Source organism: Ictidomys tridecemlineatus, chromosome 5, assembly GCF_052094955.1.
Source record: "Ictidomys tridecemlineatus isolate mIctTri1 chromosome 5, mIctTri1.hap1, whole genome shotgun sequence".
NCBI lineage: Eukaryota > Metazoa > Chordata > Mammalia > Rodentia > Sciuridae > Ictidomys > Ictidomys tridecemlineatus.
The window spans coordinates 90,277,271-90,293,345 of record NC_135481.1 but is presented as its reverse complement, the minus strand read 5'-3'; the positions used below and the strand labels follow the sequence as shown (position 1 = coordinate 90,293,345).

The window sequence follows — 16,075 nt, the reverse complement described above, 5'->3', positions numbered from 1 at the left end:
AAGTATAAATTGATGGATTTTCTTCTCCTGCCAGAAGTGGGGGGAAGAAAGTTATGGGAGTGATGTCAAAGACCTGTTTTTCCCTAATAGGTGTGGAGTTTCCAGAAGAAACAAACAGATCTCCTCATCGCCTTTTATAAGCATAGAATTACAAAGTTAGAAGCAGCCTTACAGGAAGCACAGCAAACAGTGACCAGCCAGGACAAGTAAGTGACAAGTCATATGTCATATGTCCACATAGTTTTTTTTTTTTTTTTTTTTTTCAGGGAAACTGTCATCCTTATTTTCTTGTGGTTGCAAAGACTGAAAATTGCCCAATGGGGGCTGAGGATGTGGCTTAAGCGGTAGCGCGCTCGCCTGGTATGCGTGCGGCCCAGGTTAGATCCTCAGCACCACATACCAACAAAGATGTTGTGTCCGCCAAGAACTAAAAAAAAAAATAAATATTAAAAAATTCTCTCTCTCTCTCTCTCTCTCTCTCTCTCTCTCTCTCCTCTCTCACTCTCTCTTTAAAAAAAAAAAAAAGAAAATTGCCCAATGTATATTCAGGTACATAATTGGATATATGGAGAGGAAATGGAATTCTGTGGTAACTCCCCTGAAATCATATCAAGTGACTGCTTATTTTTGCCCACTTGATTATTTCACCATCAAAGCTTTGCCATGTTTATCTTCAAGTATCTCTTAGTAAGCATTAACTAGATGATGATGATGTTGTTGATGATGATGGTGATATTAAGACTTTTTCTCCAACTGACCTGGAGCTGATTATTTCCAATGTTCGCCTAGAGAGCTGTCAACCTTAAGAAAGGAGAATGGAGAACTGAAGAAATTTCTAGCCTTACTAAAGGTGAATGAAATAGTTTCTTTTCTATTATTTTCTCTCCTGCTTTTCTATTATTTTCTCTCCTGCTTTTCCATCTATCAATATACCTGGCTATAATAAAATAGGGCATCCTAACTTTTTTCATATGATGACACACATGGAAATTGATATTGTGTGTCAAGCACACTGAAATAAAGGAAAAGGCTACAGAGACCTTAGAGGGATGTAAGTATTAATATTAGTACACTTGTAACCCATTGAAGATTAGTGAGTTGTGACGTACCAATTAGGAAGCTTTCTTATAAATGAAAGAGACATCTGTTGCAGCTCAGATTGTCACTTCAAGAAGCCCAAGACACCTCAGGACCCTTCTTCTCCCAAACACTCCCTAGACATTTCCTTTTTTCCTAAAACTATTCTGTGTATTTATATAATTTTGTTGATCTCATTCCTATAACTGATCTAGCAAATTGTGGTCATTTTATGTTCCTTTCAATCCCTAGAAACTCTCCATATTTCACTACATATTTTGGTCTGTAGGATTCCCAGTGTGCTCTTATAAAGAAAAACTAACATTGTATTTCATCAAAGCTAATAATTTCCTAAGGAAACATTGCTCCTGTTTTTTCTCCTAGCTAGTAGGAAACCTTAGCAGCCATAATTAAGAGACACTGCATCTGAGTTATCTAACAAGTAAGACTGAGATCCATTGATTAGGACCTTTGATCTTCAGCTTCCTTTTTCCCATTTTTTCACCCACAGGAATCTCCAAGTCGGTACCAAGGAAACAGGTTAGTTTATGAGCAACTATACTAGCCCGCCGAAAACTTCTTTGTTTTTCTAAAAAAATATTTTAATTGATATAACAATTGTACCCATTGTAAAACAATTTATGGGGTAAGTGTGATAATTTAATACAGTTATACAATGTGTAATGATAAAAATCAAGGTAATTAAAATTCCCATTCCTTAAATGTTTATCATTTCCTTGTGATAGGAAGCTTTGAGCCTCTTCTTTCTTGATTCCTGGCTGTGTGGGCTTCAAGATAAAGAAAATGATTGGTGAATTTCTCTCATATTTCTCTGAGAAAGAATTATTCACTGAAAAGTGCTGAAGTGAAATTTGTTTAGTTAAAGTGAAATCTTGATTGTAATACCCTTGACTATCATAAGATAGTCACACTACTCATCCTTCAGAATTCAACTCACATAATATCCTCTGCAAAGACTGCATTAGGTGGAGTTAGATGTTGTGTTCATTCATTCAATAAATATTGATTTACTGCCTACTCTAGTTTCTAAAGTACTATATTAGGTGGGTCTACAGCACTAGTCCTTTTTAGTTGGTGACATGGGTGTCCTACCAACTGTTAAATATTTTGAATACCAACCCTGAATCGGTGGATGAAAAAGACATGACACCCTTCACTCATATAAGTTACTGCCTAGTGTTTTTTTCTTTTGTACTTTCAGTACACCCATTTTAATAAGCGTTATTTTTATTCTTTTTTTTATCCTGAGAATCAAATTCAGAGTCTTGTGCATGCTAGGCAAGTATTCTATCACTAAGTTATATCCTTAGCCCCTGATTTTTTTTAATATTCTATTTTTTTGTAGTAGTTGGACATAATACCTATTTTTTATTAATTTATTTTTATGTGGTGCTAAAGATCAAACCCAGGGCCTCACATGTACTAGGCAAGCACTATACCGCTGAGCCACAACCCCAGCTCCGCCCCTGATTTTTTTTTTTTTTAACAAAGTATCTCTCATTAGCCTGTGAGTCTCTCAAAGAGAGGAATCTTATTCCAGTTATTTTGTAATTTAGAGATCTAGGATATATATCAACATAAAAAATACTTGTTGGATAGATGGGTTTGATGGGTTGGAGGATGGAGGGATGTATGAATACATGAAGAGATGTAAGGTTGACAGTATTTGATGAGGCACTGTGGAAAGGAAGAAAACAAGTACGAAGAACTTCTACTATGGAGAATAGGGGAGTGGAGAAGTTCTTGCTTAGGAGTTGGAGAGTAAAGGGATCTCATGGAAGCTTTGCTTCCATATTTTGGAGTGATAATTCTAATACATACGATAAACAATCTATTCAGAGAGGAAGTTACTGTTTCTATAAACAATGATCTGATTGATCCTCTAAAATGACACTTATGCTTAGTGAGATTAGAGCTACCTCTTTTTGCTTGCAGGCTGACCACACCTCGACCAGTGGGCATTACTTCTCCATCACAGTCAGGTAGACAATATATTTTTGACCACATATCTGTGTGAGATGAATAAATATATTTTCTCATGGAAAATTGTTTTCTCTCAGAGAACATAATGTGATTTTCCTAAAATTATGTATGATATGAAAAACATCATACAACCAGGTAACCAAAGCAGCATGTACTAGTAATGACAGCTTTTTATCCTGCATGTTATTCTCTTTCAGTTACTCCACGACTCAGTTTCCAGCATAGCAGCCAAGTGGTCAGGTGAGTATAAGACCTTTACCGCAACATGAAAAACTGTTGGCAAAAGTTGGAAGATGAAGTAAATACCTAGATGTGGCTCAGATTGGGACTTAAGAGACTTTGGGTCCATGTCAAAGTTCAATACCAAATTTTTTGTCTCATCTTATATAGTCGATCCTCCTCTGTGGAGTCTCTCCCTTATAGAGTGGCTGGCTTTGGTAGTGCGGGCCAAGTAAGTAATATTCACTTTCTCTTTTCAAAATTTCATTTCTAAAGCTTAATGCAAGCAACAATTTAAGTCAGGATTCTGAAACTTATCTTGGCTTTGGCAGAAACTATTTGATGCCCTGCAGACCTTTTTTGTTTGTTTGGCAATGGAGACCTGATATTAGAAGCTGACATTGAATCAATAGGGATAGAAATAATAGAAGTGTTCAAGGATGAAATTAGTAGTGTTTATCATGTTAACTTTAGAAGTAGTAAAGTATAGATCTTTCTTGAACTAGTGTGACTACTCTGGGAGAACAATATATGCTTGAATGTGTAGTTGCAGAGAAACAGGAAGTATTATTAATGTTTATTATTTGTCCACTAGGGAGGCAGAGGACAGCAGGGAAGGAGCACTCCCAGAGACTCTTATGCTGGTGAGACAGGGGGAGAGGGAGAAGGTGTCAAAAGTCAACATATTCTGTGTAGAAATCAACAGATTTCTGGTTTTCTGTACAAAGTGTCATTTCACTGTTTTTTTTTCCCTAGACAGTTACTCCAGATCTCAAGACATATATTACATGTTTGAAAACTATGATATTTTTATTCTCAAACTGATAATGGGGAAAATAAAGTTTAGTAACAGAAAGCCATTGAAAATTTCTGCTCAGGAAATTCAAAATTACTTCTGAGTAAAATAATTAGCTTGAATTTTAAAAACTGCCACAAGATGGCAGTACAAATTAGGTCTAAAAGGACAATGTAAATTGTTAGACTGAAGGATGTCTGGCTTTTGCACTGTGTATTAAACATAAATATATTTCATTGAAGGAATATTTTTATTTCTCCACCTAATTTCTTATTTTTGTCCTCTTAAAACTATAGTTGTTTGGGCTGAAGTTATGACTCAGAGCACTCACCTAGCACATGTGAGGCACTGGGTTCAATTCTCAGCACCACATAAAAATAAATAAAATAAAGGCATTGTGTCCAACTACAACTAAAAAATATATATATAAGAAAAAAAATTTAATTGTTGTTGCTGTTTTCAAGGGCATCAGCCAGTCCCAAGAGAAACGTATCAGAGAGGATTTTCTTTTTCTTTCACAAAAAACAAATTTGAAATTTCTGAGTCCTTTTTTTTTTTGTACCAGGGATTGAACTCAGGGGCTCTTAACCAGTGAGCCACATCCCCAGCCTTTTTAACATTTTATTTAGAGGCAGGGTCTTGCCTGAATTTCTCAGAACCTCATTAAGTTGTTGAGGCAGGCATAGAACTCAGGATTCTCCTGCCTCAGCCTCTGGAGCTGCTGGGATTACAGGCTGCACTACCACACCCTGCTCCAAATCCTTTTCATTTGAAAAATTCAGAGATTTTTCCTCCAGTTCTTCCACATTCACCCCTTTGAAAAATGTAGATGGTCTAGCCAATTTATTTAAGTCAGGTTGGTAGTATTGTTTCCTCTTTCATTCCTGGTTTTGGTAACTGGAATTTTTTCTTTTGTCTTGGTCAGCCATTTCAAAGAACCAACTTTTGGTGTTCTATATTGTTTTCTATTCTGTATTTCATGTATTTGTGATTTAATCTTATTTCTTCTGGTTATTTTGGGTTTAGTTTGTTCTTTTTCTATTTTCTTAAGGTAGAAGGTTAAATTATTGATATTAGACATTTATGATATAGATATCTATAGTCATAAATTTCACTTTAGTACTGCTTTCATTGCATCCTATAAGGTTAGTTTATTGTGTTTTTGTATTTATTCATCTTTTTTTTTTTTTTAAGAGAGAGAGGTTTTTTTTTTTTAATATTTATTTCTTAGTTTTCGGCGGACACAACATCTTTGTTTGTATGTGGTGCTGAGGATCGAACCCGGGCCGCACGCATGCCAGGCGAGCGCGCTACCGCTTGAGCCACATCTCCAGCCCATGTTTTTATTCATCTTGAATTGTTTTCTAAGCTGGGTACAGAGGGCTGTTCCTGTAATTCCAGCAACTTGGAGACTGAGGCAAGAGGATTGCAAGTTTGAGGCCAGCCCAGGCAATTTAGCAAGCCCCTGTCTCAAAAAAGAAAAGAGCTAGGTGGGCATGGTGGCATACATCTGTAATCCCAGTGTCTCAGGAGGCTGAGGCAGGAGAATTGCAAGTTCAAAGCCAGCTTCAGCAATTTAGTGAGACTCGATCTCAAAATAAAATTAAAAAGGGCAGGAGATGTGGTTCAGTGGTTAAGTGCTCCTGAGTTTAATTCCAGGTGCCAATAAATAAAGAGAGAGAGAGAGGGCTGAGGATGTAGCTCAGGGGAATACCACTGGGTTCAATTTTCAGTAACCCTCAAAAGAAAAAAAAACGTATTTCCTAATGTCCTTGTGATTTTTTTTTTTTTCTCTTTGACCCATTGACTATTTAGTGGTGTGTTAATATCCACATATTGGGCTGGGGTTGTGATTTAGAGGAAGAGTGCTTGCTTAGCATTCATGAGGCCTGGGTTCAATGCTCAGCAACACATAAAAAAACTAAAAAAATAAAGGTATTGTGTCCACCTACAACTAAAAAATAAATATTAAAAAAAATCCACATTTTGTGAATTTTCCAAATGTCTCCATTATTTATTTTGAATTCCATTGCTTTGTGATTGGGGACACATTGATTTTTTAAAAAATTTATGGCTTAACATTATCTGTCTAGGAAGAATTTATTTTCTGCCCTTGGATAAAATATTCTATAAATTTTAGTAGGTTTAGTTGGTGTATAGTGGTGTTCAGTTGCCATGCTTCTGTTTCTTGCTGGATCTTCTGTCTAGTTATTCTATTTTTTTTTTTTTTAAGTAGGGTATTGAAGTCTTCAACTATTACTATGGACTTGTCTAATTTTTTCTTCAATTATGTCAGGGTTTTTTTTTTCGTGTGTTGGGGGGCACATACCTGGGAACTCAGGGGCACTTTACCACAGAGCCACATCCCTAGCCCTATTTTTATATTTATTTATTTATTTTTATATAAATTTTATATTTATTTATTTTAGAGCAGGGTCTCACTGAGTTGCTTAGTGCCTTGCTGTTGTTGAGATTGGCTTTGAATTTGCTTCCTGCCTCAGCCTCCTGAGATACTGGGATTATAACCGTGTACCACTGTACCCAGCCCCAATTATGTCAGATGTTACTTTATTTTAGAACTGTTATTAGGTACATATTTGTAAATTTATGTCTTCTTGATGGATTGACTCTTTTATCATTACATAATGCCATTCTTTGTCTCTAATAATATTTTTTTTTAATTTAGTTTGTTACTAGTATAACCACTCCTCTCTTCTGTTCATGGTTTGCATGAAGTATCTTTTTCTGTCTTCTTTCCTTCCTGTCTGCCTTCCTTTTTTTTTTTTTCCTCTGTGCATGTTGCTTGTGATTAAACCCAGGACCTCGCATATATTAGGCACACACAGTGTACCACTAAACTATACCTCCAGCTCCTTTATCCTCTATTTGTTTTTTGTTTTGTTTTATTTTGTTTTTGAGATTGAGTTTCTTGCTGCCTGAAGTGGTGGCATACATCTACAATCCCAGCCACTTGGGAGGCTGCTGCAGGAGGACAGCAAGTTTGAGTCCAGTCTCAGCAATTTAGTGAGGCCCTAAACAACTGAGATCCTGTCTCAATATATGTGTGTGTGTGTGTGTGTGTGTGTGTGTGTGTGTGTGTGTGTGTGTGTGTATGTATATATATGTGCTGGGTTCGATCCTCTACCACATAAAAATAAATAAATAAAAGTATTGTGTCCAACTACAACTAAAAAAGTAACAACAACAAAAAACTTGCCATCTTCCTGCCTCAGCCTCCCAAGTAGCTGGTATTACATGTATGTGCCCCTATGTCTTACTGTCAGGGAGGTGTTTTTTTTTTTTTTTGGTACCAGCAACTGAACCCAGGGGTGCTTACCCACTGAGCCACATCCCAGCTCTTTGTATTTTGATCACTAAGTTACTTAGGGCCTCTAGCTAAGTTGATGAGGCTAGCTTTGAACTTGCAATCCTCTTGCCTCAGCCTCCAGAATCACTGGGATTATAGGCATGTGCCAGCATGCCTGGCAAGGCATATTTTATAGTGCTGAATTCTGTCTAAATATTTATTTCTCTGGGAGTGTCTTAATTTCTTTTTCATTTTTGTTTTTTTTTTTTTTTTTTTTTAAAGAGAGAGTGAGAGAGAGAGGGGGACAGAGAGAGAGAGAGAATTTTAACATTTATTTATTTTTTCTTAGTTCTCGGCGGACACAACATCTTTGTTGGTATGTGGTGCTGCTGAGGATCGAACCCGGGCCGCACGCATGCTAGGCGAGCGCGCTACCGCTTGAGCCACATCCCCAGCCCCTCTTTTTCATTTTTGAAGGATGATCTTGCTGGATATAAATTTTTGGTTGATAGTCTTTCAGCACTTTAAATATGTTATCCCACTGTTCTGGCCTTCATGGTGTCTGATGAAAATTCAACGCTAATATTTTTTTTAAATATATATATTTTTTTTACCTTTTTTTGTTTATTTTTATGTGGTGCCAGGGATCAAACCCAGTACCTCATTCATGCTAGGCAAGCACTCTACCACTGAGCCACAACCCTGGCCTCTCACTGCTAATCTTTTTTTTTTTTTTTTTAAAGAGAGAGTGAGAGAGGAGAGAGAGAGAGATAGAGAGAGAGAGAATTTTTAATATTTATTTTTTAGTTTTCGGCGGACACAACATCTTTGTTTGTATGTGGTGCTGAGGATCGAACCCGGGCCGCACGCATGCCAGGCGAGCACGCCACTGCTTGAGCTACATCCCCAGCCCTCTCACTGCTAATCTTATTGAGCATCCCTTGTACATGATGAGTGACTTCTGTCTTGCTGCTTTCAAGATTCTTTATTTGAAGAAGTAAAATGGCATTGGACATTCTGCTTACCTTCTTTTTTTAATATGTTCTTGTTTTAGATATACATGATAGTAGAATGTCTGCTTCCTTTCCTTTTTTTTTTTTTTTTAGCTGTTGATGGACCTTTATTTTATATATTTATATGTGATGCTCAGAATTGAATCCAGTGTTTCACACTAGGCAAGTGCTCTGTCACTGAGCTACAATCTCAGCCCTCTGTTTCCCTTCTTAAAGGGTTTCCAATACCTTTTTACTTTTACATTTTTTCTACACTCTTCAACCTATTCAAGGGCTTCCAATTACAAGACTTAATGGCCATTTTCATTCCTCTTCTACCAGACATGCAGCAGTTTTCTATGATATTAATCACTTTTACATTCTTAAAATAATTCCTCTTTTTCTTTAATCAAACTCCAGATTTTCCTTTGACCTTCCTGACTCTCCCTTCACTTTGCCTGTTCTGCACCTTCAAATCACTTAATGAGCCAACACAACAGTTTTAGGGATATTTAAAATAAGGATGAACATTGTTTCATATAATGAGATGACCTTGGTATATGATACACTCTCTCCTAAATTCTGCCCACTTTGTTTGGCTGGATCTTTATCATCCTGTAGGTCTTAGGTCCATTTCACAGAGAGGCCTTTCTTGTTACTCTCTGACAATACCTTGCTTTTTCCTGTTCTTCATCAAAATAGCCAATGATTAAATGAACTTAAAACCAAGTAAGTAATTGAACCTCTTATATTAATATGTAGTATCTTACAATGTATCAGTTCATTTAATCTTCACATTAAAACTGTATGTAGGGGTGGTTATCATAGAGCCTATTTTAGAGGAGGAGTGTTAGGCCCTAGACATTAGTTACTCCGTTTGGTTCTAGGACTCCATCTTGACCCAAACTGAAACTTATAAACTGCCAAGAGAAAGAGATTTAAGATACCCTGTTCCCATAATCCCCTGGCCCCAAGGTCCCTAAACACAAAAAACTGTTGTTACCCAAGCACCTGCACTCAAGATCAACTCTAGCTTGCTCTTGTTCCTTGTCCAAAGATATATAAGCTTCCATTCAAGTGACACTGGCTGCTGCACCTTGCAGAAGGGCAGTCTGGCAGATATTCTCTGTTAATAAACTTGTGTTTGAACTCAGAGAGAGTGTGCGCCCCCTCCCCTCCCCTCCCCTCCCCTCCCCTCCCCTCCTCTCTCTCTCTCTCTCTCTCTCTCTCTCATATTTGCACCATCTACCCTAACAAGGAAAAAAAAAGAAAAGGTTAGGTTTGATTACAATATGTCTTGTTGTAACTTTCTTTGAGTTTATCCTATTTGAGGTTTGTTGAGCTTCCTGAATTTGTAGGTCATTTTTCAGCTCATTTGGGAAGTTTTGGGCTATTATTTTCAAAGTATTCTTTCTGCCTCTGTGCCTCTTTCCACTTCTTTTGAAACTCCCACTGTACAAACATTGGTAACCTTGATAGTGCCTCATCAAGGTCTCTGAGACTTTGTCCAGTTTTCTTCATTATTTTCTTCCCCAGAACAATTTCAATAGACTTAAAATTAAATTTGCTGATTCTATTTCTGCCTTCTTATATCTGCTAATGAGCCCTTCTAGTGAAGTTCTCATTTAGTTATACTTTTCAACTCCAGAATTTATATTTGGTTCTTTTTTATGTAATTTTCCTTTATTGATATTCACTATTGAGATGCCATCTTATCACTTCCTTTAGTGTTTTAGATATGGTTTCCTTTACTTTTTTGGGGGGTGAGGGTACTGGAGATTGAACCTGGAGGCACTGGTTCATGCCCTGCCCTGCCTTTTTATTTTTATTTTGAGACAGGGTCTTGCTAAGTTGCTTAGGCCCTCACTATGTTGCTGAAGCTGGCCTTGAACTTGGAATCCTCCTGCCTCAGCTTCCTAAATCTCTGGGATTGCAGTAAAGTGCCACCATGCCTGTCTCCTGTTTGAATATATTTATTTATTTATTTATTTATTTATTTTTAAGATATCTTTCTTTATTTGTTTTTTATTTATTTATTTTTTTAGGAGAGAGAGAGAGAGAGAGAATTTTTAATATTTATTTTTTAGTTCTCGACAGACACAACATCTTTGTTTGTATGTGGTGCTGAGGATCGAACCCGAGCCGCATGCATGCCAGGGGAGCGCGCTACCGCTTGAGCCACATCCCCAGCCCCTGTTTGAATATATTTAAAATAGTGGATTTTTTTTTTTTTTTTTTTTGATACTGGGGATTGAACTCAGGGCACTCTACCTTTTATTTAGAGATAAGAACTCAATAACTTGCCTGGGTTGACCTCTGACTTGTGTTCCTCCTGCCTCAGCCCTCCAAATCTCTGGAATTACAAGCATGTTGCCACTGAGCTTGAATAAAATAACTGATGTAGACGTCTTTGTCTAGAAAGTCCAATGTCAGGATTTCCTCAGTTTCTATTAATTGCTTTTTCCCCTATGTATAGGCCACAATTTTTTATTTCTTGGTATATTCCATAATTTGCACTTTCAGCATTCAACCAGCCAGTTCTTAACTGAGCCTTGACTTTACTTCCTGCTTATATAGCTTCAGGGTCAGCTCTTGGGTGAGCAGTTAGGGCTTTCTTGGTTGTTTCCTGGGCATGCACATTACCTTCTAGATTTGTAGGAATGTATTGGAACTTTTTAAAGCCCCTATGGACAGCTCATTCCCTGACTTTTCCTTTACACTTTTTAGTTAGACTATTAGTTGCCCCAGCTGATGATGAATCATCTTCTAAGGCAGCCAAAAACAAGTGTCTCTAATTGTTTTCAACAAACACTTCTAAGGGAAAATACTTTTTTGTACTTGGTGAGCTCTGAGCTCCAAGATTTGGTGAACTTGAGTTCCAAGTCAAGTCAGAGACAGCGTTGCAAGTGAGATCTTCCAGGAAACTACTATACAGGTCAAATAATGACAGTTCTCTAAGAATGAAGCTTTGAAAGAGTTCCAACCCCATTCCTTCCCTCTGATGACTGCCAGAATTGATTTTCAAAGGTACCATGGAACTAGAGGAGAAATGAGAAGTAGAGAAGTTACAGTGCCACAAAGATTACTGCTTTTATTGACATTCAGCTATTTTTTCCCCTGAGTAAATATTTTCCAGATTGCTAGAAGCTCTCTATTAATTTCTAGAGTTTTTTTTTTTTTTTTTTGTACTGGGGGATTGAACCCCAGAGCATTTTACCACTGAGTACATCTCCAGTCCTTTTTTTTTTTTTTTTTTTTGGAGACAGTGTGTTGCTTAGTTGCTGAAACTGGCCTCAAACTTGCAATCCTCCTGTCTCAGCCTCCTGAATCAGTGGGACTACAGGTGTGTACCACTGTATCTGGCTAATTTCCAGAGTTTGAAAAAGTTGACTCTGAGCATTTTTTCTAGTTTTCTCATTGCTTTAATGAAGGAGATGATTTTTGGAGCTCTTTGTTCACTAGTTTTACTGATGTTACTCATCACCAATTTAATGGCTCATTGTCTTTATACATAGTTTTTGGTAATCTTCATCAGAGGTGAGGGCAAAACAGATAGATTATCGCACATCAAGGCAGTGATGTATCCTGGCCCAGACTCATGAAAGGGAGAAGAAAGCATCCTTATGAGATGCTGCTAGATGATTTTGTGAGACTTTCCACTCAACATCGTCCCCTAAACTTATACTAAATATCCTTGTGGGCATGGGGGTGCATGCCTGTAATCCCAGTGGTTCTGGAGGATAGGAGGATAGGCTGGTTCAAAGCCAGCCTCAGCAAAAAGCGAGGTGCTAAACAACTCAGTCAGATCCTGTCTCTAAATAAAATACAAAATAGGGCTGAGGATGTGGCTCAGTGGTTGAGTGCCTCTGAGTTCAATCCGCAGTACCTCCTCACAAAAAAATCTTTGCTCCCCATTTCTTTTGCCCTGGTTCCTAATATATCTGAATCTCACAAGCTCATTTTTATGCTTTCAGAAACCCCTTCACCAGCTTCAACTCACAGCCTATCTTACAGGTAAGTAACTTCTTTTCTTTAGGAATCTGTTCACACCGACATTGCCAGTATCCCTGGGATTACTTCTCCACTAGCCTATACCACTGAAGTTTATAATTTGTAAAAAAAAAAAAAAAAAAAAAAAAGGAGAGGTTAATAACATTGTGTTTAATGTACATCAGAATTATTTAATTTTAATTTGGGTTTCAAACGGGATTGCCCCCCCGCCCCCGGCCTAAAGGCATTGGCTTTCTTTTACATGAAAAAAAAATTTTTTTTTTGTAGTTGTAGATGGACAGAATGCCTTTATTTCATTTATTTTTATGTGGTGCTAAGTATCGAACCAAGTGCCTCATGCATGCTAGGCAAGCGATCTGCCACTGAGATACAACCCTAGCCCTTGATCTATCCCTTTTTCTGCTGATGCTTTTATTTCCCCTCTATAGACCTTCATCTGCCTCCTCTGGACAGGGGATTTTGTCTTTCAAACCATATCTAAATGGAGATTCAGGCCACACAAGAGTCCTCACCCCTAACAATTCTGGTAAGTTAAACATTCCCAAAGGAGTGGAGTTTCAACCATTGACACATATACTAAAATGAAGATTTTCCAAGATAACAAGAAATTGAGTTCCATTCCCCAAAGAGCATTGTTTCCAGTTGACTCTAATATGTATAGTTAAGAGTCATTCTAATTCCTATACAATGAATGAATTTTGCCTAAATAGTCCTCACCATGTTACCAGTTGAATCCTACTGTTTAGCCTGGTTGGTCTATAGTATCAAACTGGCTTTTTTGTTATCTTGAACATGCTAACAACTCAATTCTGAGAATTATAACACCAACATGCTTTCTTCTCCCTGTGCTTTTCAGTAAAAGTACTCTACCACCAGCCAGCCCTTTTGATGCCAGTCCATCTTCCATAGTTTGCCTAAATCTTTTCAGTGCCTATCTTTCTACTTACAGTTAAACTCAAACCTCAGGGGGCTGGGGTTGTAGCTCAGTGGTAGAGCACTTGCCTCGCATGTGTAAGGCACTGGGTTCAATCTTCAGCACCACATAAAAATAAATACAAAATAAAGATATATTAAAAAAATTTGGGGCTTAAATTTGAGAAGTTTTTTAAAAAATTAAAAAATAAACTCAAATCTCAGATGGCTCTGTCAGTACCCCATCTTCACAGGAAAAGAATGGATTTTGTAACCTACTATTTTTTTTTCCCCTTTAGTACTGGGTATTGAACCTGGGGGCTTTATCACCAAGTTACATCCCTAGCCCCCCATTTTTTTTTCTCCCTTTAATTTTTTATTTTGAGACAGGGTCTCACTAAGTTGCTTAGGGCCTCATTGAGTTGCTGAGGTTGGCCTCAAACTTGCAATCCTTCTGTCTCAGTTCCCAGGTTGCTTGGATTATAGGTGTGTGCCTCCATGCCTGGCTGCAACCTACTTCTTAAATTATGTAGCTAATACTTTTTTCCCTTCTGTGTTCCTTTATTAAGAGCTACCAAGATACTTGATCCACAAGTAAAAGTAACTGCTGAGGAACTGCCCAAGTAAGTTGTCTTTCACCATTCCATCCTATCCTTCAGGTCAGAGGGAAAGCAGAACCACACTAGAGAGTCTTCCAGGTTTCCAGCTACCAGTCCTTCAGGTAAGCCTGGCTAGTACAACTTGTTTGTGCATAAAAATTCATATGGTTAGGCCTACACACTAACAACCTCATTCTTGTCTCAGGTTAGAGTAGTACAATGTAACCAGTGGAGAATGACATGGGTTTCAACTGATAAACATCTGTTAACAATTTTCCAGGATAGTCTCAACTTCAAAGGTTCTATCCTATTATGAGATTAGCTTCCTGGTTTGAGTTATTTAATTAAGTCACATAATAGTGAGTATTGAGAAGATTTACTAAGAGGTTTTGGACAGAAAGGACACATTGACATTCCCAGTAGTTCCACAAGAGAATATTTTCAGTGAAATGTGTCTTTCAGGTGAAGGTACTGTTGAACTGGGAAAAACCACATTTATTTCTCCAGAGATAGGTAGAATAATGCCTTGTAAATTTATGGGACTGATTCTGATTCAAGCAGCAAAAGGAAATGGGCAGAGTAATGAGAAGTTTGTAAGGGCTCTATTAAATGAAAAGTCCAGTCTTGACTTTTAAGTGGATTTTTATAGCTTGGGGTTTAAGGGTATTTAGGTCCTTTTCCACTCCAAGCTCCCAGTGACCCCAGGGAAAACTTCTGCATCTAAGTCTGGTATATATTTTGTTCCTACAATCTAAAATGCCCTTTATTTCATCAGCAAGAAATTAGGATCTAAGCCTGAAGAGGCAACACTGGGGAAATAATATCCCTCTCTAAGATCCTCACAAATGGAGGGATTAACCTACAAATGGAAAATGACTTAAGAGACCTATAAAACAACTATAAATATATGGTCCTAAATTGGATCTCTATTGAAATAAGCTATTTAAAAAATTTTATGAGACAGTTGAGGAAACTAAATATTATTAGAAATTTGAAACCTACTATTTTTTTTTTCCTTTAGTACTGGGGATTGAACCTGGGGGCTTTATCACCAAGTTACATCCCTAGCCCCCAAACTCTAAAATGTCATTCTACTTTTTTAAAGGATATCCTCTCCTAATTTTCACCTCCAATAAATATCCAGACTAAATAAATATTCACTACCTATTATTAAAACTGTTTTACAAACTCTGTGGGAAAGATTTACCCTGAGACAAATAGTTAATAGAGAGGGGATTTTGTAAAGATAAAAAGGTAGAAGACAAAATGGACCCAGTATCAAAATTAAACAATTTTTAGCATTGGGTATTTTTAAAAATATGACATTGTTATTGTTTTTATTTTATGTAGATACATATAAAATTTTGTATGGTGGGAAGTTATATGATGTCTGGATTTTGTTTTAATGTAATTTAGTAGAACAGGCAGTGGAAGAGAAATAAAAGATTGACAATGAATTACTTATTGAAGTTGGGGCTTCTTTGTTTTGTTTTTTAATTTTGAGACAGGGTCTAAGCTGCTTAGGGCCTCTATAAATTGTTAAGGATGCTTTCAAACTTGTAATACTTCTGCTTCAGCCTCCCAAGTTGCTAGGATTTCAGGTGTGTACCTGGCCTAATCTACTTAAAAACTTGAAAAAGTTTTTTTTTTTTTTAATATTTATTTTTTAGTTCTCGGGGGACACAACATCTTTGTTTGTATGTGGTGCTGAGGATCGAACCCGGGCCACACGCATTCCAGGCGAGCGCGCTACTGCTTGAGCCACATCCCCAGCCCCTGAAAAAGTTTTTAAAAATAGTTTTTGGGGCTGGTGTTGTAGCTCAGTGATAGAGTGCTCACCTAGCACGGGCGAGGCCCTGGGTTCCATCCAACGAAGAGTAAAAAATAAATATTAAAAAAAAAAAAAGTTTTTGAAGAAAGTGCATCCTCCCAGAGGCATAAGAATTCTACCTTCTTGCTGGGTGTGATGATGCATCCCTGTAATCCCAGCAATTCAGAAAGCTGAGGCAGAATAGCAAGTACAAGGCTAGCTTCAGCAATTTAGTGAGACCCTATCTCAAAATAAAAAAACAGGCTAGGGATGTAGGGAGGTGGCTCAGTGGTAAAGGGCCTCTGGGTTCAATCCGCAATACCAAAAAAAAAAAAAAAAAAAATCTAC

At 37.4% G+C, this 16,075-nt stretch overlaps 1 protein-coding gene across 6 annotated transcripts in view; it reads left to right on the top strand.

Annotated features, from left to right (window-relative positions):
- The window catches only part of Rnf212b (ring finger protein 212B), a 35,950-nt gene that overhangs the window by 18,020 nt on the left and 1,855 nt on the right, over positions 1-16,075 (top strand). For 2 of the 6 annotated variants that reach the window (XM_078050331.1, XM_078050332.1), the window contains 10 exons: positions 91-206; positions 790-850; positions 1,589-1,617; positions 3,034-3,080; positions 3,279-3,321; positions 3,472-3,532; positions 3,896-3,944; positions 12,370-12,409; positions 12,835-12,932; positions 13,978-14,039. In XM_078050331.1, coding sequence (XP_077906457.1) covers positions 91-206; positions 790-850; positions 1,589-1,617; positions 3,034-3,080; positions 3,279-3,321; positions 3,472-3,532; positions 3,896-3,944; positions 12,370-12,409; positions 12,835-12,932; positions 13,978-14,039 — 606 coding nt within the window. Of the gene's footprint in view, positions 1-90; positions 207-789; positions 851-1,588; positions 1,618-3,033; positions 3,081-3,278; positions 3,322-3,471; positions 3,533-3,895; positions 3,945-12,369; positions 12,410-12,834; positions 12,933-13,887; positions 14,040-16,075 lie in introns of all 6 variants that reach the window. The other 4 variants (XR_013439078.1, XR_013439079.1, XM_078050333.1 and 1 more) reach the window with 4 other exon arrangements.